Source organism: Citrus sinensis, chromosome 6 (genome assembly GCF_022201045.2).
Source record: "Citrus sinensis cultivar Valencia sweet orange chromosome 6, DVS_A1.0, whole genome shotgun sequence".
Classification (NCBI taxonomy): domain Eukaryota; kingdom Viridiplantae; phylum Streptophyta; class Magnoliopsida; order Sapindales; family Rutaceae; genus Citrus; species Citrus sinensis.
This window is the reverse complement of record NC_068561.1, coordinates 25,225,085-25,248,970: the sequence shown is the minus strand read 5'-3', so window position 1 is coordinate 25,248,970 and position 23,886 is coordinate 25,225,085. Positions and strand designations below refer to the sequence as shown.

At 35.4% G+C, this 23,886-nt stretch overlaps 4 protein-coding genes and 1 pseudogene across 6 annotated transcripts; 1 reads left to right on the top strand and 4 right to left on the bottom strand.

Annotated features, from left to right (window-relative positions):
• The first annotated feature begins 3,076 nt into the window (after window positions 1–3,076).
• Window positions 3,077–5,722, top strand: LOC102627175 (anthranilate N-methyltransferase-like). Its single transcript, XM_025099547.2, has 4 exons — window positions 3,077–3,621; window positions 3,808–4,118; window positions 4,253–4,317; window positions 4,410–5,722. The coding sequence occupies exons 1-4, from the start codon at window positions 3,215–3,217 to the stop codon at window positions 4,707–4,709; spliced, it is 1,083 nt and encodes a 360-aa protein (XP_024955315.1). The 5' UTR covers window positions 3,077–3,214; the 3' UTR covers window positions 4,710–5,722.
• A 2,727-nt stretch (window positions 5,723–8,449) lies between these two features.
• LOC102626906 (MDIS1-interacting receptor like kinase 2-like) lies at window positions 8,450–12,010 on the bottom strand (annotated as a pseudogene).
• Window positions 12,011–12,166: 156 nt separating this feature from the next.
• Window positions 12,167–15,131, bottom strand: LOC102626217 (hypothetical protein). 3 transcript variants are annotated; one of them, XM_052443246.1, is made up of 10 exons: window positions 14,999–15,131; window positions 14,652–14,849; window positions 14,383–14,549; window positions 14,094–14,192; window positions 13,934–14,002; window positions 13,724–13,864; window positions 13,553–13,642; window positions 13,052–13,219; window positions 12,685–12,763; window positions 12,167–12,584 (listed from the first exon to the last, which is right to left on the bottom strand). In XM_052443246.1, exons 2-10 carry the CDS (start codon window positions 14,800–14,802, stop codon window positions 12,457–12,459), a joined length of 1,092 nt encoding a protein of 363 aa, XP_052299206.1. In that variant the 5' UTR covers window positions 14,803–14,849; window positions 14,999–15,131; the 3' UTR covers window positions 12,167–12,456. The 3 variants fall into 3 exon arrangements, with proteins under 3 accessions (XP_052299206.1, XP_006482557.1, XP_024955675.1); XM_006482494.4 differs by having other exon boundaries at window positions 14,959–15,122; XM_025099907.2 differs by having other exon boundaries at window positions 12,685–12,753; window positions 14,959–15,122.
• A 353-nt stretch (window positions 15,132–15,484) lies between these two features.
• On the bottom strand, window positions 15,485–18,739 carry LOC102625926 (uncharacterized). The gene is made up of 5 exons (XM_006482493.4): window positions 18,424–18,739; window positions 18,267–18,316; window positions 16,547–16,670; window positions 16,345–16,452; window positions 15,485–16,247 (listed from the first exon to the last, which is right to left on the bottom strand). Exons 1-5 carry the CDS (start codon window positions 18,596–18,598, stop codon window positions 15,616–15,618), a joined length of 1,089 nt encoding a protein of 362 aa, XP_006482556.1. The 5' UTR covers window positions 18,599–18,739; the 3' UTR covers window positions 15,485–15,615.
• Window positions 18,740–19,324: 585 nt separating this feature from the next.
• LOC102625637 (uncharacterized) lies at window positions 19,325–22,616 on the bottom strand. Its single transcript, XM_006482492.4, has 5 exons — window positions 22,217–22,616; window positions 22,046–22,095; window positions 20,529–20,652; window positions 20,303–20,410; window positions 19,325–20,142 (listed from the first exon to the last, which is right to left on the bottom strand). The coding sequence occupies exons 1-5, from the start codon at window positions 22,428–22,430 to the stop codon at window positions 19,517–19,519; spliced, it is 1,122 nt and encodes a 373-aa protein (XP_006482555.1). The 5' UTR covers window positions 22,431–22,616; the 3' UTR covers window positions 19,325–19,516.
• Between the last annotated feature and the right edge of the window lie 1,270 nt (window positions 22,617–23,886).

The following is a 23,886-nucleotide window of genomic DNA, read 5'->3' as shown; positions in this document are numbered from 1 at the left end:
ATTTATCATTAATTATATTAAATTATTAAATATTAATCAATTATATATATATATATATTAATTATTATAATATAATTAAATAATACATTATTTAGTTATATTTTTAATATAATAAAAATTAATATTATATTATATTTAAAAATTATATTTATTTATAATTATTATAAAGTGTAAAAAAAAAAAAAGAGAGAGAAACTAACTAATGCGACTGTGGCCGCGTTAGCTAAACCCAATTGCCCTACTCACAGTTGGTTTTGGCTAATGCAGCCACTTGCCTCAGCCAAATATGGGATTGTAATGCAACCCATGTTTAGCTAATGCAATGAGAATTAATGAGGGGTGCCAAATACCTCCGTAGAGTATAAGATGGTGCAAAAATCCTAAGTTAATTTTATTATTGCTTTAATTGGAATCTTTACATATCTTTTTTTTTTTTTTTTGAAAGGGGAATCTTTATATATCTGAAACTTAAACTTGAAAAAGAACTTTGGATTCACTTCTTCATCCTAAGCCTATTAATAGAAACATAGCTAGGCTTAAGTTTTCTAATTAAGTTCAAATTAGCCTTTATTAAGTATAAAGTTGCAAGTGCTCATTCATATATTTACTAAGCTAGCTGTGAGTTCAATTATGCAAGAGCAAGTGACTGAAACCCAATAAGCAAATTCGGCAGGAGTACATTGTTAACTTCATTAATTTGTATCAAACTCACAGGTTTCATGACCTTGTCAACTTGATATAATTAATCCTATGTTCACTCTAGATTCATTAGCATCGTCATTTATTTTTAAAAAAAAATTCTTAACGATATTGAATGTAACTTCATTTTCGCTTGAAATAATCAACGAGAATTGGTTTAATTTGGATCAGCAAAGACTTTTATTTATCCATTGAAGTTATTTTTTTTCCCCTTTACTGGTAAGTGCAATGACCACGAGTTTTGGGATATGTCATCAAAAGGGTGATTTTCACTATCTTACCTTCAACTATGTCCAACCCACACTTAGATGGATTTTCTATTCAAAATCACACTAACCACCCCTAGACTTAAACAAACTTTGCTTTGATTGTTACCATCAGGGTCAATTTTGTAACTTAGTTTACAAAATCAAAATGTCTCTTTGTTCATTACAGAATGGGAAACTTAGTAAATAATTATTTTATTGAATGGGTTTTCATCCTTAGTCTCATATAAAAAAATTAGTTAGATATACTTAAATAAGGAGCAATAAAAAATAAATAAAATAAGATCAGCCACAGGAAAATTGGATTGCTGCTGCCACTGCTCTCCCTCTCTGTCTTCCGCGATCTACCTCTTTGGCTTCTATTTATGTAATGCTACTTGGCCGAATTCTTGTCAAAATTGAATTGTAATTCTTGTAAGGCAAGCAGCCGCCTCTATAGTTAAATCCTTTAAGATTTTTTATTCCAGTTGTTACGATGCAAAAAGGTGAAGCCGCCAAATTGAGTTAAATTCAATTTCTACTTTAATCTCCACCTGATGGCTATGAGCTTCTTTGTCTGCATGTGCATGGATGAATTAATTTATTGGCTTCGGTTTTCCTCAACTTGAATTCCACATATATGTATGCCTAATTGCTTTCAAATTCAATTAATCTTTCATGCTTTCCAAATTGAATTTTTTCACGTATTTTTTATTCATGATCTCCAATTATTTTTCTACTTAATAAAATAATTCAATTAAATAAAAATAATAAATAAAATAATAATCAAATAATAAATATATAATTAAGGGTAAAACATGTAAATATTATACAAGGTGTGCGCGATTCGATTCTTGTTCCATTACGCGCGAAAGCAGGCAACTTATCACCGCAATGAGCAAAGCAAGAGTTGTATCAACCTCACCGGCTTCATTACCTTGTTAGCTGATATAATCCTTTCAGGATCTTTGATTACCCCAGACTAATTTATAAACTTATTACATATATTTTGAGTAAAAGTGTATATACATCAAGTAATGTGCTGTTAAGAATCTCTCTCTAAATAAAATACATATACTTAATAAAATAAGATACTAAGGTGGCGTTTGTTTTTTAACTTAATAATTTAAAGTGGCTTAAGTTAATTAGAGGTGTTTGTTTTTATAACTTAATGAGACTTTTTAGATAATTTTGACTTAATAAAATAAATCAATTTTTTTAGCTTTTTATTTAATGGAGAAATATGAATTAAGTCAATTACTTACTAATGTAAAAAATATCCTTACTTTATAATTTATTTTTCATGTCTATCTCAAAACTCACCCATAGATATTTACCCCACATAAAAATATCCATGTTTTTTCTTTCTTATATTAAATACGATAAAATTTAAAATTTATGGTATTTTATATATTAAAATTCTAAAATAATTATGTATTCACTTGAATATAATTTTACTTATAAATGTTAAAATATTGTGGTATTTAATATATTATTTATTTGACATTCAAATTTAATAAGGATACAAATGTAAAAGTATATATTTTCATCTTTTTAAGTTGAAAAAAATAAACAACTTAATATTTATTTTTCGAGATTCAGACAAAAAAATAAACATATTATTCAGATTCAGACATTCAGATCTTTTCAGAATTAAGACTAATTTAAGTTTATTCAGATTTCAGACAAAAAAACAAACGATACCTAACTCTAATTAAAATAATGAATTACTGATTTAATATCAGATTTTAAAGGTATCGATATAAGAGTAACTTAACTATAAAATAATATTTTTAGCGGAAATTGATGTAGAGACATACTTGAGAGAAAATGAAAAACTATTTTTTATATAAATTAAAAAAAATCAAATTTTCATGTACAGAAGATAACATACACGTGTTACGTGTATTGAATATAACTTTGTCTTTTAGTTCATTCTCGCTTGAAATAATCAATAAAAAAAATTGTGCGCGTGTGCGTATGTTGCGTTCGTGTGTGTGAGTGTGTATGTGTGAGAGAAAGCATGGGGCGTGTGTGGGGCGATAACGTATACACGTGTATTGAATATAACGTTGATCTTTTTACTGCACCGGCTATCGCTCGCTAAATATTGGAGTTTCTCCTTCATGTAAATAACTCGATTGGACAGAGGAACAAACTTCAACAAACATCTAAAAAGACTAGTCAGAAAATAAAATATTTAATGATTGGCTCTCGTTCTATAAATAGGCGATTAAACTGACAGAAAATGTTACAGAAGCAAGAAGAGAATGGCTTCTTTAACGGAAACCGAAACCTCACCCAAAATGAATACAGAAGAAGAGGCATATGCAAAAGCCATGCAACTGACAACAAGCATAGCGCTACCAATGAGCATCCGAGGAGCAATAGAGCTTGGCATTTTTGAGGTTATAGCCAAAGCCGGTGAAGGAGCCAAACTTTCCGCTTCAGAGATTGCTGCCCGAATCCAGTCCAAAAACCAAGATGCCCCCGTGATGCTTGACAGAATCCTGAGGGTTCTTGCCACCCACTCTGTGCTTGATTGCTCTGTTTTTTGTGGAGTGCTGGTTTACAGCCTCGCTCTGGTATCCAAATACTTCGTGCCTAATCAAGATGGTGTGGCGCCATTGAATGCCTTGGCAGCCTTCATGAATGACAAGGTTTTCTTGGATTCCTGGTCAGTTCAATTCTTTTTCTTTTTCTTTTCTTTTTTCAATTTTTTGTTTGTTAATTGAAAATTAATTAAGGCTCGGTTAGTCGATTTCGTATTACCATGCGGCAGCCTTGCTGTCACCAAATGGAGCCTACCTTATTCTGGAATATATTAGTAATCGATGTTACATTGATTGACATGATCGTTTAGGTATCAACTGAAAGATGCTATCGTTGAAGGGGGAGTTCCATTTGATCGAGTTCATGGAATGAACGCATTTGAATACCCGAAAGTTGACCCCAGGTTCAATGAAGTTTTCAACACAGCAAATAATAGTAAAACCTGTCTAGATATAAAAAAAATCCTAGAGGCTTACAAGGGTTTCGATCACATCAAGCAGCTAGTCGACGTTGGTGGCAATCTTGGCATTACTCTCAAGTCTATCATATCCAAATATCCCCATATTATGGGCATCAATTTCGACTTGCCTCATGTTGTACAACATGCCCAAAACGATCCTGGTATTAATTATGATATATATTCATCGATATGTTGTAGAGAAGCTTAATTTAAATAACCTTAAATATATGCTACATTTTGTTAAACGTTATTGCTTGGCTCTCACCTGGCAGAAATTCTATGTAATTTCTTGCAGGGGTGGAACATATAGGGGGAGATATGTTCCAAAGTGTTCCGAAAGGTGATGCCATTTTTATGAAGGTGAGATGATTCAAATTTAATTTGCATACAGTAATTAATGAAACTGTTCTTGAATATAATACCAATGCTGTAAACTCGTATTTAATTTGCAGTCGATCCTACACGCTTGGAGCGATGAACATTGCTTGAAGTTGCTGAAGAATTGCTACGAAAGTATTAGTAAGGAAGACGGTAAATTAATTGTTGTGGAGGCAGTACTTCCAGAATTGCCAGAGAATAGCGCTACATCAAAAGCAAATTCCCAAATTGATGTGTTTATGTTAACTCATTCTCCCAGAGGAAAGGTGCGAACCAAACATGAATTCATCAACCTGGCAACTGCAGCTGGATTTAGTGGCATTAGATTCCTATGCTTTGTCTGTAACTCCTGGGTCATGGAGTTCTATAAATAGTTCAATAAATTATAGACATATTGTTGGAAATTTTCAAAATAATTGTGTCTTATGGTAAAGACATGTCCTATTAATTGTGCCTTATAGAAAAGGTACCTTTCACTAAAGACTTGTCTAATTAAATGATGTCTTGTTGTAAGGACATGTCCATTTAATTGTGTCTTGTAGAAAATATATCCTTTTACTAAATGATATAACTTTTCATGGCAACATTTCACTTAGAGATGCATCATTTCATGGTGACATTTCATTTGAAATGGTGATGGTTCAATTTGGACCATTGATTAAAATCAAATCTAGATCCAATGGCCATGAATGAAGGGGTATCATGAAAGATGATAACCCAAATGAGGGGGCACAAGTATATCTATAAATAGGGGTCATGTTTAAGCCATTTAAACATGAAATGAATGATCCTACACCACTCTTTTCTTAACATTCCTTTCTAGTACGAATCTCAACACAAAACACCCATTTCTTTTGTGCATTCACATTCCAATATATTGTTTTCTGCAGGAACAATATATTATTTCTTGGTAGGCTTGCAACATTCAAGAGTATTCTAGTTTGCTTTCGTCGATGCACAACGCAAGCAAACAAACAAGTGCTTCATTGTATCCTGGAGGCGTATTTGCTTAACCCATGTGCATCACTCAATTGGTGGGGGCAAATAACGTCTTAAGGAAAGCGACATTTGTAACGTGCCTTAAAGCACACAAAATTTCTGCAGTTTCTTCCTACATACAGAGTTAGTTGTAAACACATTATTTTACATAATAAAGTTTCACCATTATTGTTGTATTTCTCTACATTTGTCATTCCCCACAAAATTTACCACCAACACATATGTTGTCACTTATTTCTACAATAATAAATGCTTGATTTGTGGGCAGCTAGTAGCTACGTCCTCTTGCACTGTTGTACTGTTTTTATTTTTTGTTCTTGTTCTCAAGTGGAGATTTGCTGAAAATAATATAAAAAGCAATAAAATTTTATATTATACTATTGCAACGTGTTTTTATTGAGGAGAAAGACTCATTTTGTTCCTTGATTAAATCCATCGATGTGATCAATCAAATACATCCCCTGGTTTCTAAGTCCAGATATGGAAATTTCTTCAAGAGCAGGTCGTTCCAATGGTGTTTTCCGGACAAGAAATTCTTGAGACACACGTTGCATTGTAGGTACAGACTTGGGTTTGGACTGCAAGCACGCAAGAGCAACTATTGAAGCAAGAGCAATATCCTGAACAATCTTTTGCTTCTTTGGAGGTGATATACGTTGGTCTAATATATAGGTTAACGTTATATGTGGATCAGATGTTGATGAAAACAAAGAGAGGATTTCTTGGGGATGCTTTGCTATTAGTATTCAAGTGTCACCGCACCAAAGCTGTAAACATCACATTTCTCTGTCATAACCATGGTGTAGGCATGTTCAACATCAAAACAAAAGTTTAAAGAAATATATATAAGTTTAATTATTGTAGGTGTCGTTGAAAATGAAGAAAACAAGAAAGATATAACAAGAACTAGTTCACCTGGAGCAATGTATCTGTAAGTGCCTGCTATTAGAGTTCTATTGGATGAGTCGGAATTCAGAAGCCTAGCCACGCCAAAATTACCAAAAAATGCCTCAAATTCTGAGTTTAACAAAATGTTGTTACTTGAAATGTCACGGTGGACAATTGATGGTCAGCAGTCATGATGGAAGTAAGCCAAAGCGTGTGCCACACGCCTGAGGATATTCACCCACGTAGTCCAATCCAACTCCATAGCTTAATCATCATTGAGCAAAACACAAAACAAGCTTCCCCACTCCATGTACTGACAAATCAAAAACATGTATCTTTTGTGCAAACAAAAACAATACATGCGCTTCATTCTGGAAACTTTTGAAGAAAGCAGATCTCCCCTGTTCTGAACCATATTCTGCCACTAGGCAGCCGTGCTTTGTAAACGCTGCCGTAACATCCAGCTCCAATGCAATATCTGATATCAAATCCTCTGTTGCTCTAATTATTTCTTCAAATGCAATTCTACCATCACAATTCCATATTGAGAAAGCATCTCTGTCTTGACTCTTGATTTCTCCTGACGTGAGCTCAGCTCTTTTGTTCTTACGTCTAAGAAGAAACAAGGTTCCATGAGCTAAGAAGGCGACAAATGCCGCGATTGGAAAAATAATTGAAATCAAGAGGATCATTACCTTATTGGGTTCCTGTTGTGGAGATGCAGGTGATGGTGTAGGAGAAATACTGAAATTAATCATCGGTACCTTGGACAGTGACAGGTGCAGGCGCAGGGGATGAATATCCAAAAGTAGTAGGAGTTTCTTCCTCCAAATTATTATGTACTAAGTCTGCGGGCATTATTCTATTAATAAATTCAGGGACTGTACCAGGAATGTTATTATAGGAAAGATCCAAGTATTCTAAGAATATAATCTTACCCATCTCTAGAGGAATGGTTCCGTCTAAACTGTTGTTGCTCAAGGTTACATTCAGCAACCCGGAGCAATTGCCTATCTCTGATGGAACTGAACCACTAAGTTTGGAAAGGCCTCCAATCGTCATTGGTATTTGGCCAGAAAGTCGATTAAATTGATGGTTTACGTACGTCAGCTTGGTTAAAAGAAAAGGAGTGGAATGAATAGGTCCAGTAAGGTTGTTATGCCCCATATCTAATTCCAATCAAATTCTTCGCATTACAAATTTCCTGAGGTAGTTGACCACTAAGCTTGTTCTGATAAAGATATAGGCGTATTAGGTTGTTTAATGTACCTGTTGTTGAAGGGATTGAACCATCGAGCTTGTTCGCTGCAAGATTCAGCTCCTTCAGGGAAACTCCCAATGTCTGAAGGAATTGTACGTATTGTATCGAAATCGAAGAAAAAGATTTCAAAAAAATTTAAAAATAGCTATCTTTTTAATTAAGGGATCCAATGGATAGCCAATGAAGTTATTATTGGTATAGCTCACCTGTGAGACAGCCGTAGCCAAGATTGAGAATTTCCAGGTTAGGAAAGAAAGAAAAGTTGAGTCGGCTTAGCTCCCCACTTATTTTCTTATTAATTACGTATATCTAAGTGATGCTCCTTTAGTATTGAAAATTACATCATCCCACTTGCAGTGATCAGATTCGGAACTATTGTTGGCAATTGTATTGCGCCACAAACCGCTGTTGAGAAGAGCTTCTCTTTCTAACTCCATGGGTGATAATACAGATTCTGCAACAATGATTATTTGAAAAGGGTTGCACATGTCACTTTTGTCTTTAAATTGGAGGATAGCAACTCCATATTCTAGCTGAATCAGCTATCTTTAGCAACTTGCTAAGCATTTATAATGAAGTTTATATATCATTAGTAGGAAACACTACTACTCCTCGTGCGGTTTCCAGGAAAAATAACCTGTAAAATCACAGATTAATCATCATGGCCAGCTGTGCAGTCATTCAGTGCCACGTAATTATAAGGTCAAAGTCAAGGTCTCCGGCCATTTCTTCTTTTTGAAGTTCATCCAACGACGTAACCAACGTGTTCACAAAATTTTGGGGCATATTACGCGTATTTGACTAAATGGTACACGGACTAAGTGGGATTCTCAATTTAAATGAACGAGGGTTCCGATATAGTACAGTGAACTCTCTGAGAGCACAACTTCTGCTGGAGATCAATGATGCAGTTTGCAGCTCTGTTTGTATACAACCACAATGTATGAAGGGATTGCATTAAGGCAGTTAATACTAACTGAGACAATTCGTCAAATAATTGTTTAATATGCGAATGCCACATAAGAATTTCAAGCAAGAAGCAGCCATAGCTCAAACCAAGGATATAATCAAACGACAATATAGATCTGATCAATAACACTGCATACACACAATTTGATTGCAAGACTCAGGGCCATTTATTAATTAGCTTTTGCATAATTCAGAACAAAACAAAGCCACAATTGAAAAACGATACGTAATTAGCTATCACATTCTTCAACCAAAACCATTTCTTAGTTCCGAAGTTCCGAAATTGAAATTTCATGAAAAGGTGTCCACTTTAGTGTCTTGCAAGCAGCAAATTCTTTAGACACGACTTTCATTGTAGGTCGAGACTTTGGTTCGGAACACAAGCATGCAAATGCTACTGTTGAAACAAGAATGATATCGTGCATAACCATTTGATCTACTGGAGGTGGGAGACGAGGGTCTAAAACATCAATTAGCTTTATATTTTGATCAGGTGATGATGACAATGAAAGGAGGTCTCCTGGATGCCTTCCCATTAGTACTTCTAGTGCCACCACTCCGAAGCTATAGACGTCGCATTTCTCTGTCACCTCCATGGTGTATGCAAGTTCTACAAGAAATTAGAAGCCTTTGTAATTTAGCTTTGCACACATACATAATAAGAACATTTGACCATGTTTCTCTAAATTTGCTAGCCATTCAAGATTTGTGTTATTGGTTATAACTGCAATTCAAGTAACAATTACAAGGAATCATGAGAAGGACAAGTTATGGTTCACCTGGAGCAATGTACCCATACGTGCCTGCTAATAGAGTTTGATTGGATGAGTCAGAATACATAAGTCTAGCAATGCCAAAGTCAGCAACAAATGCTTCAAGTTCTGAGTTGAGTAGAATATTGTTGCTTGATATGTCTCGATGAATAATGGATGGTCCGCAGTCATTATGCAAGTACGAAAAAGCTTGTGCCACACTCTTCACTATATTCACCCGCTTATTCCAATCCAACTGTACAGCTTTCTCGTTGTTGCGTAGAATGCGGAATAAGCTTCCCCTCTTCATGTACTCATAAATAAAAAACATGCACTTTTTGTGCAGACAAAAACCATAAAGCTTCACAATATTTCGATGTTTTATTCCAGATAATATACGAGCTTCATTTTGGAAAGTCTCGAGGAAAGCTGACTGCTCAGATACTAAATGATGAAGCTTCTTTAAAGCAACTACTTTTCCACTAGGCAGTTTTGTCTGTAAATGGTGCTAAAACCTCCGGTTCCAATGCAATATTTCATGTCAAAATCTTCTGTTGCCTTAATTATGTCTTCAAATACAATTCTACCATCAAAATTCCATATGGAGAACTCATCACCGCGCCTGCTTTGTTTTGTCTCTGGCTTAGATTTCATGCCCTTTTGTCTAATAAGAAACAAGATGCCAAAAATTAAGGTGAGGAATGCAATAATAGGAAGAACAACTGTAACCAACCGATCTCTGATGGAGTGCTTCTGTTTAAAATGTTGGGGAGGTGTCATGCCACTAATGAAGTTAAGGCTTAAATCAAGTTCATGCAGATAACTAAGGTTGCGTATCTCTGATGGAATTCTTCCAGTTAAACTGTTGTTGCTCAATATCAAGCTCTGCAAGCTAAAGCAATTCATGAGTTCTGAAGGGATGGAGCCATTGAGTTTGTTAGAATTAAGATTCAAAAATTTCAGCAGGGTCAAATGACCGAATGTTGAAGGAATAGGTCCCGAGAGTTGATTCAAGGAAAGGTCCAGATATATCAAGTTGGTTAAATCTCCAATGGTTAGTGGAATTGGACCTTCAAGTTTGTTGCTGGACATGTCAACACGTTCAAGATTCTCCAAATTCCCGATTCCTAATGGAATAGAGCCATTGATTTGGTTTGAGAACAATTTCAACGTTGTAAGCCTTGTTAAATGACTTAGAGTGGGAGGGATTGGACCAAAAAGACTGTTGTGAGACAAGTCCAAGTCACTCAAACTGGTTAAACGACCAAGAGTTGATGGGATGGGACCGGTTAGATTGTTCACGTTCAAAGACAAATATACAAGATTCTCGAGATATCCAATTTCTTGAGGCAGCGGACCACTAAGTTGGTTTGAAGAAAGGTCCAGAGAATTCAAGTTGGTTAAATCACCTATTGTTGATGCAATTGGACCATTAAGTTTGTTCCCAGACAGGTCTACTTCTTTGAGATGCCTCAAATTCCCGAAATCTAATGGAATGCATCCATTGATTTGGTTTGAGAACAATTTCAAAGTAGTAAGCTGGGTTAAATGACCTAGAGTGAAAGGGATCGGACCTACAAGGCTGTTAGAAGACAAATCCAAAATACTCAACCTGGTCAAATGACCAAGAGTTGAAGGGATAGGTCCATTGAGGTTGCTACGGCTAAGATACAGCTCAACAAGGTTATTCAAATTCCCAAGTTTTGAAGGGATAGTACCTGTGATGTGTACAATGAATAAGGATCGGTATCAATAAGAAAGATTCCCTGGCAATCTGTAGCAAAATTTGGAAGCTTACCTGTAAGATTATTGTGAGACAAGTCAAGGATTTGGAGTTTTGATAGAGCACCAATTTCTGATGGAATGTTTCCAGAAATATTAGAGTACCAAATTCTGAAACTTTCCAGGTTCGGAAAGCAGGAGAAGTTGAATTGGTCAAGCTTTCCTCTGATGCCATTAACGCCGGATAAGCTTATCCTGATTATGCTTCCATTTAAATTGCAAACGATGCCAGCCCACTTGCAATGATCTGAATGATTGCTGGCCTTCTCCCTGCTGTTGTTCCACCAACCAGTGTTAAGAAGGGCTTCCCTTTCTAACCGTATGGGTACTATAGATGCTGTGACAAATGTATCAGTAATAACATCAACTTGGCATATAAAAACTGTAGCCCAAATGAACAGCACTCGAGCAACAGAGAATCCCAGTACCATGTTTAATATGTTTTGGCTGAATGTGATTTAACTGCAGCAGGTTTTTACAAAGACTTAAACCCAAGAGCCAAATCAATTGGGGTTCCCCAGGGAGAGCCTAAGGTTTTTATTGATTTTAATATTTTCTATCTTCATTAAATTTCCTAGCACCATCTTGCCATCTTCGTCAATCTCAACTTGTGAGTCAAGTCCTTTTTTTTTTTCCTCCTTTTTCCCCCTTTGAGAAGACTTGTAAGTCAAGTCAACACCACTATATTCAACTATCTTGTTGAGCATAATGATCAACAGAGAATGAAATTAAATCATGGCCCATGAGGCTTCAAGACTTTGTTAAACAAATGAAAAGATTTTATTTCAATCCATTATAATATTAACACAAGAATAATCCAGGATCAAGACTCAATAAGATGTACTAATCAATCGATCAATGATTAAGAGTGCGGCCAATGAAACAAATAGTCAATATAAGAGTTTAATAATGAGATCATGCGATCACATTATACTGTTTCGTGCAAAAGGGAAATAACCCGTATTGTTTATGATTTTCCAACTGATAAGATCAGAAAATAAACGGAGAAAATAAGATTTTTTCTCAAGAATACGAGTCTTTTAAGATTGGTTTTCTTGAAACAATTTCGGATGTCGTATGGCCGTATAATATGATGTTTAATTTGTTAAATGGTGCCGAATTCATTGCGGTTATTTGTTGTATAATAAGATGAACAGTTAGCTTTTTTCTCATTTCTAGGGAACAAATAAGTCCCAATGTATTCTTCAATATAGACGAATTCTTGGGCAAGGTACACAAGTCATTTCAAGGAATAAAAAAGTAATGGTAGAAAATTGATTGGAGACACATTTCACTTAATATGAAGTAAAGTCCTCACAGTTGCATTTGCATGATAACATCCAATCATCCATTTGTTTGTAACCTTCAGATGCAGATTCAAGGCTTTGAAAGTGACAACAATCTTCTTTTCCATCATATTCAAAAATGTCTGGAACAAATTTCGCTGCAGAAATATGTCATCTTTCTCCTTCAATTCTCAACAATGAATTCTTGAATTTCTATTCCAGTATGCCGGGCTGCTCCTTGTACTCTTAGCAATACTTCATCGCCAACTTTCAGTGATGTCACAGGGATTGCTTTTTCCTGCTCTCCAGTTCCTGTAGAAGATAAGTCAGCAAGGTTCATGAGATGAAGGAAACAAAGACTAAACCCAGAACTTCCAGAAGCCAAAAATGACAACTAGAATAAATGGTATACCTTTGCAGGGACTAACCAAGGCTACTGTTTCTGCATTCTGTAGGATGATGCCGTAAAGAGTTTGATCACCTGAATTAGTCTGCATCAGCAGAATTATTCCGTGATATTAAAAAAATAAAAATAAAAATTTATCCATTGACTGCAATGCTGGAAGGAATTAGAGATGAGCTCGTGCAGACTAGAAACCAGAGAAAAAGAGATGGCTCGCTATGCCCCGCTAGAGCAAGTGCCTATTAGAGATTTCAATGGATTTGTCAAATTGAAAAAGTTCGGTGTGATAACTGATTGCACACTTAGAACTTGACCCACAGATAAATTTGCTTAAGACCTTACTAAAACTTATTTAACAATGGTATGCAAGACAAACCTTTGCCTCTACAAGTATAAGAGGTCTAGACTCTATCTTCACACGGCCAACTACTGCCGTTCGCTGCCGCCCTTTTTGATCAACCACAATCACCTCTTTGCCTGATTTCAACTCTGAAAGATAGCAAGTCTTTCCTCCTGGGACAAGTACATAGGCATGCACTGGCCCCTGCCAATTACCAAAGTAAATAGGTGATAAAAGTTGGATAAATGTAGCACAGAATAACAAAAACCACTGGTCACAGAAACTACCATAGTGTTCATGTAAAAACAATAAGTTTTTCTTTTTCCCCTCAAAAGATGCTTCTTATTATTCATATAGAAGAAAAGTATTCCTATATATTCTCCTAATATAAAAAGCTGCTTGTGTACCGTCATATGTCTCCACTTCCCGAATAAAAAAGGGAAAATTGAAAACTACCAATACAATTACTGTAAGTAGCATGAGATGACCATTCATCTGTCACAATAATTATGCAAAACTAAGAGCATTAAAACTAACCGCATTAACTCGAAAAGGCCTGCTGGCAATGTAATTTGACTCCAAGCATTCTGAATGAACGAGGAATAGTCCTCTAGCAAAGGATCCAACCTATAAAACAATACTTGTACAATCAGATAAAGAATAGACAACAACAGCCACAGAATTGCAGAAGAGAGGCTAGAAGTGTACTAGGAGTCCTTCACCAGGTCTCATAAGGCTACAAAGGTCCACACAAACTCGGTCACCCATTCCAGCTACATCAACTCGAGTTACAGTGGCTTTCATCAAGCTAAGGAGATTGCTTACTTCATTTCTTCCATCAAAATATTCCTGATAATTGTAAAAAGGGTAAGGGCCAATGCCTCACTGCCCAGGAAGTCCAGCCCAAAAACAAATTACCTTGAGCGCAAGAACAGCTTTAACATCCTCAACTTTCAGAACGATTCCACCCAGACCTTGCTCCAAGGCCTGGATACACAAATGATTGATGAATTAAAAAACTATTGAGTTTGAAACCAAAATTTCATTTTCTGGTTGAATGGAGATTATAAAGAGGTACCTCAAGAAAAATTTGTGCTTCAGAAGGAGTCTTTGAGATGGCAAACACTGTTTTGCCACTGCCTTGAAATGATGCAACAATATTTTCAGCAGGTATAACCTAACAAGCACAAAACCAGGTCCCAACTGAGCAGGAAACCTCTACAAAAGGGCCTAAATCCCAGTGATGTAATGCATAGTGATCTCATTGTCAACACTCCTCATCCAACCTCAATATCATAATCTAAAATCTAATTGTCTCACATCAAATTGATTTAACCAATACAAAACAAACAAGAAAATTAGCATACCTGCCAGTCCGGCAAATCAATGACAATATTTTCGGCTTGCCCATCTGCCGGTTGAAGCTGCTGTAACTCTTGTGGAGTTGAAACCTCAATAATGGAGCCAACCCTTCTGTCTCCACTATCATAAACCTCACCCTCTTTAATGAACAGAGGATCTAACAACGCAATTGCTGTATAAGCACACAAATTCCACATTTAAAAAATTAAAAATTAAAACTTTCGTTTGTTTTTTTATTAATTAGAACAAATTCTAAAATGGGAATTCACTTAACTTGACCAATCTATTGCAAGTTGTTGATTTTCAGACAAGAAAACAAAAGTGTTCCATCCTCTCTCAACTGCAGCAGTCATCACTTGCTTGCTCTCCGTCCATATCCACACCCTCTTCGGTTTAGAAGATGATGAGTTAGAAACAGAACACATTGTAAAACAGTAACTGTTTTTGTTAACTCTGCCAGTATTCCATTTATCTGCAAAATCAGTAACAAGAATCAGTATTGCAAGTTTATAATTTTACTGTGCACGGCGGGTGGGCATTATTGTAAAAGGGACATACGTGCGTGTATAAATTGAAAGAACCTGTGTTGAAAGTGGAGAAAGGAAGCTGTGTGGAGCTTACAAATGAAGACGACAGCAGCAGAGCCATGTCTTTGACTTCTGCAACTTGCTGTCGATGTAATTGTGGAAAGATTTGGATTTGGGATCCTCTCAAGTGGGCTTCGTTAAATTTTTGGTCTTGTCCATCAATTCGTACGAAGATTGGATTTGGTGGATGTACTTAGTATTATATATTTGTCACGGTTGGGCTACAAATATTTGGATCCACTTAAAACTCTGCAGTACTTGGGTAATCTAAACCCCAAACAATCACAAACTATCAACTGGGTGGACGTGGTAAGAACCAATTGATATGGATCAACCTAATCAGCTTGTGAATTTGTTTAACAGGGTGAAATGAAATAGTGATGATCGACTAATAACCAATGCAAATGTTCTAACAAAAGCGAAAATGACCAACTTGGAAAGCAGCCTATGATGGATTACTGCAAAGAGAAAACAGAACAGATATGAACAATAATAATGTTATAGGTGCTCAATTTTCCCATCTGTAAATTTATTTTTATTGTTCAAGCCTTGTTCAAATAACGAACATTGAAGAACTGTTGTCCCTCATACTGTCAATGGTACACCTTTTATTTGTCATAACAAGACTTGCTACTGAAACATCTTCAACGACTAATAATGTGGAGCAGAAGTTGAAAACTTAAACACCATATGATGCTTGTAAGTCTCCCCTGGATTTACTATAGTTGAAGGAAAGTTGGGGTGATTCACTGAATCAGGGAAAGCTTGAGTCTCAAGGCAAAGTGCCGCATGAGGTTGATACACAAAACCACCTTTTCCCTTCACATTCTTCAAAGAGTTAGCCGTGTAAAACTGCACACCAGGTTGATTCGTCGTCAGCTTCATCACTATTCCGGATTTCTTATCGTGTACAACTGCTACCTTCTTCATTTTGTTTCCAGAGCCGGCTTCAAGCACATAGTTAATGTCATAACCATGAGGAAGCTTGTCGATTCTGCTGCCAACGATGTGAGGCTTGAGGAAATCATAGGGAGTTCCTTTCACAGACACAATGTGTCCGGTGGGAATCAATTGGCTATCTACTGGAGTGAAGTAAGAAGCAAAAATCTGGATTTCTTCGGACAGGATATCACCACTGTTGTGTCCACCTAGATTCCAGTATGTGTGTTGTGCTAGATTTACCGGAGTAGCTTTGTTTAGAGCTTTGGCTTTCATTGTTACTCTCAGCTGCTTGTCTCCAACAAGAGTGTAGCCCACAGTGACAGAGAGATCCCCAGGGAATCCTGTGAAAGATTGGAGAAATATGAACGTTAACAACAAATCATACACCAAGATGAAAGGTAATGATAAAAGAAATGAAAAAAATATACGTATACCAACCTTGTTCGCCATCATAGCTGCGGTAGGCAAAGATAATGTGAGGAGCATGGCCTTCATTCTGATACTTCTCGACTTTCCAAACAACATCACTAAAGCCTATTTTGCCACCTAATATTCATATGAGGAATTCAATTGAATGATTTTTTTTTTCCAATTTTGTCATTTTTTAATGAGAAAATACTTGAAAGAAGCAGAATTGTACCGTGAAGCATGTTTTTGCCTTCATTGGCAACTAGCTTATAATGGATTCCGTCCAAGGTAAATTGGGCACCTCCGATTCTATTAGCAACCCGTCCAACAGTTGCTCCAATGTAAGATGAATCATTCTACATGAACGTGCAAAATTTTCTTTGTAAAACATTGAAAAGATAGTAAAACTTCTTGTATGCTGCAAAGTCAAGTGCTAGACAATGTGCAGGAACAACAGATGCCACATCTGACGGATGAACCTTTTTAATCAAACAATTTGACAGCAGCCATGGTCTTAGTCCCAATAAAACCAGGAGATGAAGAAAACTCTATCTTCTCTTGGATTGATAGGTAAAATTTTCTAAGAATAAACTTAACCATAAAGCAAGAGATAGGAGAACATTTCACTGAACTAGCCAGCCAATGTAGACCATTTGTTAGTCAATAATGCAATATTTTTCACGATAGCCAGCTGTCTCTGAGTGACATTAAGAAAGATTCAAACAGGTAAGCGTTTCCATATCACGTGGCATTCATATATTATATTAAGAAAGTTTAAGGTTATGATGAATCATATATCGCATTAAATAATTGAAAATTTCAAAGCCAACATTTGACATTTCAAGTCAATGAGAAGAAATGTAAAAGGCAACACAAGGCTCTAGATCACCATCTCTTCAGCTTATTGCCTATCGTGATCAATCAGTTTTTAAATGGCCAACTTGTAAGCCACATGTATATCTTCAAGCAATTGAATCACTAATTCCAAAACTAAGGACTTTGGCTAATACAATTGACCAACTATTACTAATTGTCGGCCTAAAAGACTGTGCTACATTTTTGAAAGTCTTCACAGAAAAGTTAATAAAATTAGCTTTTTTTCCCCTTTTCTTAGCTGTACTTGCCCTCAGAACTACCATTCTACCTTTGAAAAAAGCTTTATATGGAGCCGGTTCACATAAATAAAAGAGCCTTTTAACGAAGTATATTATATGATTTATAGCCTGTTTGGGAGTGTGGTGAGGTAGCTGAACTGTTAAAGCTCAGTTATTAAGGTATTTGGTAATACTTGTAGTTGAGTTTTGATAATTTAACAAATTTTTTTTCTTAACTTTAACTCTACAACTGTAGTTTTTATTACACAGCAACTACAGTTTAAAAATTACAGCACCTCACTTCTAAACACATCCGTAATTGCTAATTGGGTTTCCCCAACAACCTGTCTTTTATTTAAAAATTAAAAAATAAAAACACCATGTTAAAAATTAAAAATCCGACTTTTACTAATGTTGATTCTGCCATATCATCTAATTGAGGTTTTGTTTTGAGATTGATGTGATGCAACTTTTTATTACTAACGGTGTCACACTTCAGCTGTTGTGCTCTCAAAATTATGCTGAAACACAGCAGATACAAAAAAAACCCAAATCAATCTTACCCCCAAAAAAACAGTAGAACTTCTACTGTAGAAGATACAAATGCAGAGTTCAGAACACTATTTGAATAAAACAATAGGTTGATAAACCCAATGCTCAGCTACAATAGCTGATGGGACCTGTTTGATATGTTGTGTGGCTGCCTGGAGATTACAATTACACGGGTGGAGTATTGTATACCAGCAGCTTTTTGTGTGTGAGAAAGAAGTAAGAAAGAGAGCAGGCAATATTTATTTCCTTTCACAAGCAACAAAAACAACGAAGAAAAAAAAACAAACTTAAAAGAGAAAAAATCACCTTGTAGTCATTGACTGAATCATATCCAAGGGCAACATCAATCAGCTTTCCTGAATGATCAATACAAAAGCAATGGATAAGACAAGATTCACAGCCAAAAGCAAATAATTCATCAGAATTTAAATGTCAAAAACAGAGAGACAGTGAAGAGACATACCATTCTTGTCGGGAAGAACAACAGAAATAAGAGTGGCACCCCAGTTAGTGAGCTTCACAGAGAAATTTCCCTTCTTGAGATCATAAACTCCAACGGCATTACTAGCTACAGAACCATGAACAACAAACCCAAAAGCAACTAACACGACAAAACACAGCACCAGAGAACTCCTCATTTTTTATTTTCCTTACACAAAAAGATGAAACCACTTTGGTCTTCTCACATGGGCTGCTGACTACGATCTTGTATATATAGCAAAGGAAAGACTTTTGGGGAGAGAGAGAGAAAGAGAGTTGCCTAAAAATCATTGCACATGCGGCAATTTAGTCTTTTTCTAGACATTTTATTATGCTTTTAGCCGATCGATTGTTAAGACTTGATAAAGGCAGCGCATTATGTCAAGGTTCCTCCTTGTCCATTTCATGGACCCTCGTGCTGTTTTAATATGGAATCTACAATTGTTTTATGTATGCAACTTGATTGGATTATGAGAATATGTAAAACTCATAAGGATTATCGATAAAATCGACCGTCCAAAGCTTATGTCAAGTGGTCACATGGTCAAACTTCCATTCATATGACAGGACAGAATTATTATTGATCGTGTTAGGCAGGCAAATATGATTACGGGATCAGTTGACTTTTTCTTTTTCCTCTCGATTCAACCATGAAAGTAATGACTTATATTAAGTATTGCATGCAATTAGCATCGTGCACCTACAAATTGAAAGAATCTGTTTTGGAAAAATGCGCTCAGTCTTATATAATACAGCTACTTTTTCGTTTCAGGTGACGAAAAATTTGGTGCGCTGTAAGGTTACAGCTGGAAAATTCAGGAAAGAGAGCTCAGGAAGGACAGAAAACGAGTGAATGATATGGTAAAAGGAAACTAGAACAAATGTTGATGGCAACAAGAGCTTAGAATCCCTTGCCATAAATTTATTGATTATTTTAATTTGGAGCTTGATTTTGTCTTTTTACAGAATCTGAAATTGTAGACCATTAAGAATAAAGTATTAACCTATTGTGGATAGCAACACAAAACAGGTGACATCCCGGTTTGGCAATGAAAGGCTTGATTATGAAACATCATCTATGACTTGGTGGAAAATTTATACAGCATATGATGCTTGTATTTCTCTCCAGGATACACAATGGTATTAGGAAAATTAGGGTGATTTACTGAATCGGGGAAGGCTTGAGTCTCCAGACACAGCCCTGCATGTTTCTTATACACGAAGCCACCTTTCCCCCTCACTTCCTTAATTTGGCCACCAGTGTAATATTGCACACCAGGTTGATCTGCCAACAGCTCCATCACTCTTCCTGACTTCTTATCGTGCACGATTGCTACCTTCCTCATTTTTTTGCTGGAATCATCCTTATCAAGCACATAGTTAATGTCATAGCCAACAGGAAGCTTGTCGATGCTACTGCCAATTGCGTGAGGCTGGAGGAAATCATAGGGAGTTCCTTCAACGGTCTCAATCTTCCCGGTGGGAATTAGCTGGTCATCAACAGGTGTATAGCTGGAAGCAAAAATCTGGACTTCTTGAGAAAGGATATCGCCACTGTTGTGACCACCTAGGTTCCAGTATGAGTGTTGAGCCAGATTTACTGGAGTAGCCTTGTTTCTAGCCTTGGCTTTCATTTTTACACTTAGTTCCTTCTCGCCGGTGAGAGAGTAACTCACAGTGACATCGAGATCACCAGGGAATCCTACAAAAAGTTGCAGATATATGAATGTTCAAAAGTCACCCAACCCAAATGAAAACATATCATTCTACCACATTCATAACGTATTTTAGAGCAAAAATTTGAAAAAATCAAAATCAAAATTAAATTACACTGATAAAAATCAAAATTAAATTACACTGACCTTCTTCACCATCAGTGCTATGATAGGAGAAGACAATCTTAGGAGTAGGACCTTCATTCTCGTAGGTCTTTACTTTCCAGATTACATCACTAAAGCCTTTCGGGCCACCTATAAGAAATCACTAAAGAAATATAAGTTGTCTCTTAAAAATACAGAATAAGCAACTTCATTTTTCTTTTTTACCAGGAAAAAATCCAGATAATGCAAGTGAACACAAGAAACGTACCATGAAGCATGTTTGACTTTTCATTAGCAACCAGTTTATAATGGGTTCCATCTAAAGTAAATTGAGCGCCTCCGATTCTGTTAGCAACCCGTCCAACAACAGAACCGAAATAGGTTGTATCATTCTGCAAAATATTCCCAATAGAAAATGATCAAAAAGATAATTCATCGTTACAAATATTAAGACCATAAAATCGTGGAATTATGGGGAGCTCTGAATCAAAATGTAGGAAATTGCAAAAGCAGCACAAAAGGAGAAGGATGGATGGTCCTTTCATTAGACTTTAAAGATTCAAACAAAATGGTCTTAGTCCCAACCAGACTATTGAAGAAAATTAATACATTATTTAAGGAAACTGAGAATCAAGTGCATCACAGTCAATAATGCAAACGTCAAAGAAAAGTCTGACTTTACAAGTCTACAAGGAGAAAATTATTAAGAATTAGAAACCATTCGAATAAAACAATAAGTTGATAAGCCCAAAAGCTCAGGTCCCCAGCTGATCATATCTTTTAAAAAAGAGTAGTGATAATTGATCAAACTCATTTTATCTCATCAACATTCACTTTACAATTTACTTAACTAATTTCTTAAATTACCCTCATTAGAAATAATTATTATTTTCTCTGTCAAGCATAATCTTCATCCCCACCATTTATCTTCATTAGCTCTAAGTTCGTGATCACCATTACCACCAAGTTAAAATTACAAAACACAACGTTTTTAATTAAAAAAAAATCAAACAATCAATTTAAGATTACAAAATAATTAGATCCAGAAAAATCACATCTACTAACAATAATAATTAAAACTACTACCCAGTTATCTAGATATTGCAAAACCATAACCCCACGATCCAAAGTCAAAAAGTTAATATCCAAAATGTTCATCTAATTGGATTCAAATAGCATCAATTAAAGTAAAATACTCATTAGTAAGGATCTTGAGAAGGTGCATTGAGGGATTCAGACTCAACTGAGAGATGCAATAGAAGCATAAGTGAGAAAAAGTGAAGTGAATTACAATGATCAATTAATCTCATGGCTATAACCAACAGAGAACAGAAATAAAAATAAAAATTAGTCAGATTACATTCTTTATTGATTCAAAGATACTGAAGTTAAGTTTCTTCAGTTATGGAATACATTATCTTAATGCAATTACAGCACTTTAGATTCATAAGAACAACCTCTAATTGACGGTGATGGTGAATTTGGTGGTAATAGAAATAGGTGACGGGGATGCTGATGTTTGAGAGAGAGATGTGAGAGAAGATAAAATGATAAATAATTATTTTTTAATAAAGATAATCCTGTAATTAAAATAAATTAAACTAAAAGTGGAGGTTATCACTACCCTATAAAAATATATATATATGATGGATGCATAGGACAAATAACACAGGAAAAATTAGCTATAGACTCTTTTGTCACATATGGGCTATGGCCATAGGCTCTCCAATGCAAAATTTCTGATTTTCAAAAGTATCTCCAAAATGAGGGGGAAAAGAAAATTACCTTGTAATCATCGACTGAATCATATCCAAGTACAACGTCATCTACCTTACCTGAAAAACAACAAAAATAAAACAAACTCAGAAAATGTAAAAATCCAAAACAAAACTTGACAATCAATTAAAAAAAATGGACAAAAACCCCCCACAAATTAAACAATGAAACAAATCATACCATCCTTGTCAGGGAGAAAAACAGAAACAATAGTGGCACCCCAGTTGGTAAACTTAACGGAGAAATCTCCTTTCTTGAGTTCATAAAATTTAACCTCCTCAGAATTGTTTTTGTCACATTCATTCTTCTTATCCTCATCAGCTACAGAGCCATTAACAATGAACCCGATAGCAACTAAAGCGACAAAACACAAAGACAAATAGAGTCTCGCCATTTTTATTGCAGAAACAGATGCCTCTATAGGAACATGTCGCGGTGGATTTATTTATAAGGGTTGCTGAATACAGCAATACAAAAATAGTAAATAAGAGAATTATGGGCGTCCATTGAAAATGATGACGAGTTTATCCAATAAAGATATGATTTCTGAACTGCTTGGTCTTTTTCGGACATGTCTTATAGTGCTTTTGACTTGCTCAAGGCGAAGTTTTGTATAGTTATTTATAAAAATCTTTAAATCTCAATAAATCTTGGTAAATGAAACATGTGAGCCTTTGTAACAATCAATAACCCCATTTTTTTTTTGTCTTTTTTGGTTTCTATTTGCAATCCATAAACTTAACAAACAAGAATTATTTATTTATCGAGGTATATAATAAATGTTGTCATCCCCTTAATTTGTCATTTATTTATCATTTTTTAATATAATTTTCAATTCAATAGATAATAATGCTGTGAAGGCATATGAGTAACATCCATACATTTTTAATCCATCATTCTTATTCAAAACAACACTTTTACACACAAAGCATAAACTAATCAAGGTCAAAAGATTTTAGGTCGATTTTGGAACTCAGGATTCTGGAATTGTAGAATTGAGTAAAAATTGTTAAAGATGAAGATATGGGCCTTGGAGGTCTGTAAGGCCCAGACTATTTGTTTAAGAGGCCTAATGAGTGTAGTAAAGAGAAAAACACATCTGTTAAGCTTTAAAACTTAACACGAATTGGCGTTCAAATGTTGATAAATAAAATAATCTACAACTAAAACCAACAAGTATTCAGCGACAGATCTGTCTATAAACTTATCACATAAGCAAGCATACAAATATACGCTACTTTGAACTTGATTGCTGAATATATATATATATATATATGGGATTATAAATATAGAAAAAGAGAGAATTGTGGGTTAAATTGAACATGTAAACAGTTTGGTCTTTTTCGGACAAGTCTTTGGTCTTTTGACGGTTTTGCCTTATTTGCTTTTGAATTGGTTGAAGGCAATTTCTGTGAAATTAAAGTTCTTTGGTTTAAATTTATGGATCCCATATATTATATTGTAACTTGATATATAAGACTGTTTTTTGTTACAGCCCATGTAACAATTAATATAAATTTCTATAAGCCTAACGTACACGGACCATCAAGGGCAGCTAATTAATGACCACACGCTATCACATGATAGTCAAATTTATAATGTAAATTTATTCTCAGTAATAAGTAAAATGTCATCACGAATAACAAGTAAAATGCCATCACGAATAACATACAGTACACTTACGCATATCTTTATTGTTCTATGTTATAAGGCAGTGGATCACAATTCGTTTTGTGTTTGTAAATATGACATAGCAGTCACACACAAAACGAAAAGAGTGAGGTTCCAGCAGTGGATGAAGGACTGGCAGCATGAAAGACTAACTGTATATCCATTACTAAGATATATGC

Bases quoted from the DNA above. Each gene is read 5' to 3' on its own strand.
- LOC102627175 (XM_025099547.2), top strand. From the start codon at position 3,215: ATGGCTTCTTTAACGGAAACCGAAACCTCACCCAAAATGAATACAGAA. The intron at 3,622-3,807 runs GTCAGTTCAATT...ATGATCGTTTAG, and splicing joins AAGGTTTTCTTGGATTCCTG to GTATCAACTGAAAGATGCTA. The intron at 4,318-4,409 runs GTGAGATGATTC...TTTAATTTGCAG, and splicing joins GTGATGCCATTTTTATGAAG to TCGATCCTACACGCTTGGAG.
- LOC102625926 (XM_006482493.4), bottom strand. From the start codon at position 18,598: ATGAGGAGTTCTCTGGTGCTGTGTTTTGTCGTGTTAGTTGCTTTTGGG. The intron at 18,317-18,423 runs GTATGTCTCTTC...TTGATCATTCAG, and splicing joins TGTTCTTCCCGACAAGAATG to GAAAGCTGATTGATGTTGCC. The intron at 16,453-16,546 runs GTACAATTCTGC...TATGAATATTAG, and splicing joins AGGCAAAAACATGCTTCACG to GTGGCAAAATAGGCTTTAGT.
- LOC102625637 (XM_006482492.4), bottom strand. From the start codon at position 22,430: ATGGCGAGACTCTATTTGTCTTTGTGTTTTGTCGCTTTAGTTGCTATC. The intron at 20,411-20,528 runs GTACGTTTCTTG...GATTTCTTATAG, and splicing joins AAAGTCAAACATGCTTCATG to GTGGCCCGAAAGGCTTTAGT. The intron at 20,143-20,302 runs GTCAGTGTAATT...AACTTTTTGTAG, and splicing joins TAGCACTGATGGTGAAGAAG to GATTCCCTGGTGATCTCGAT.
- LOC102626217 (XM_006482494.4), bottom strand. From the start codon at position 15,025: ATGGCTCTGCTGCTGTCGTCTTCATTTGTAAGCTCCACACAGCTTCCT. The intron at 14,850-14,958 runs GTTCTTTCAATT...CTGATTTTGCAG, and splicing joins TTTCTCCACTTTCAACACAG to ATAAATGGAATACTGGCAGA. The intron at 13,220-13,552 runs GTTAGTTTTAAT...GGTAATTGGCAG, and splicing joins GGCCTTTTCGAGTTAATGCG to GGGCCAGTGCATGCCTATGT.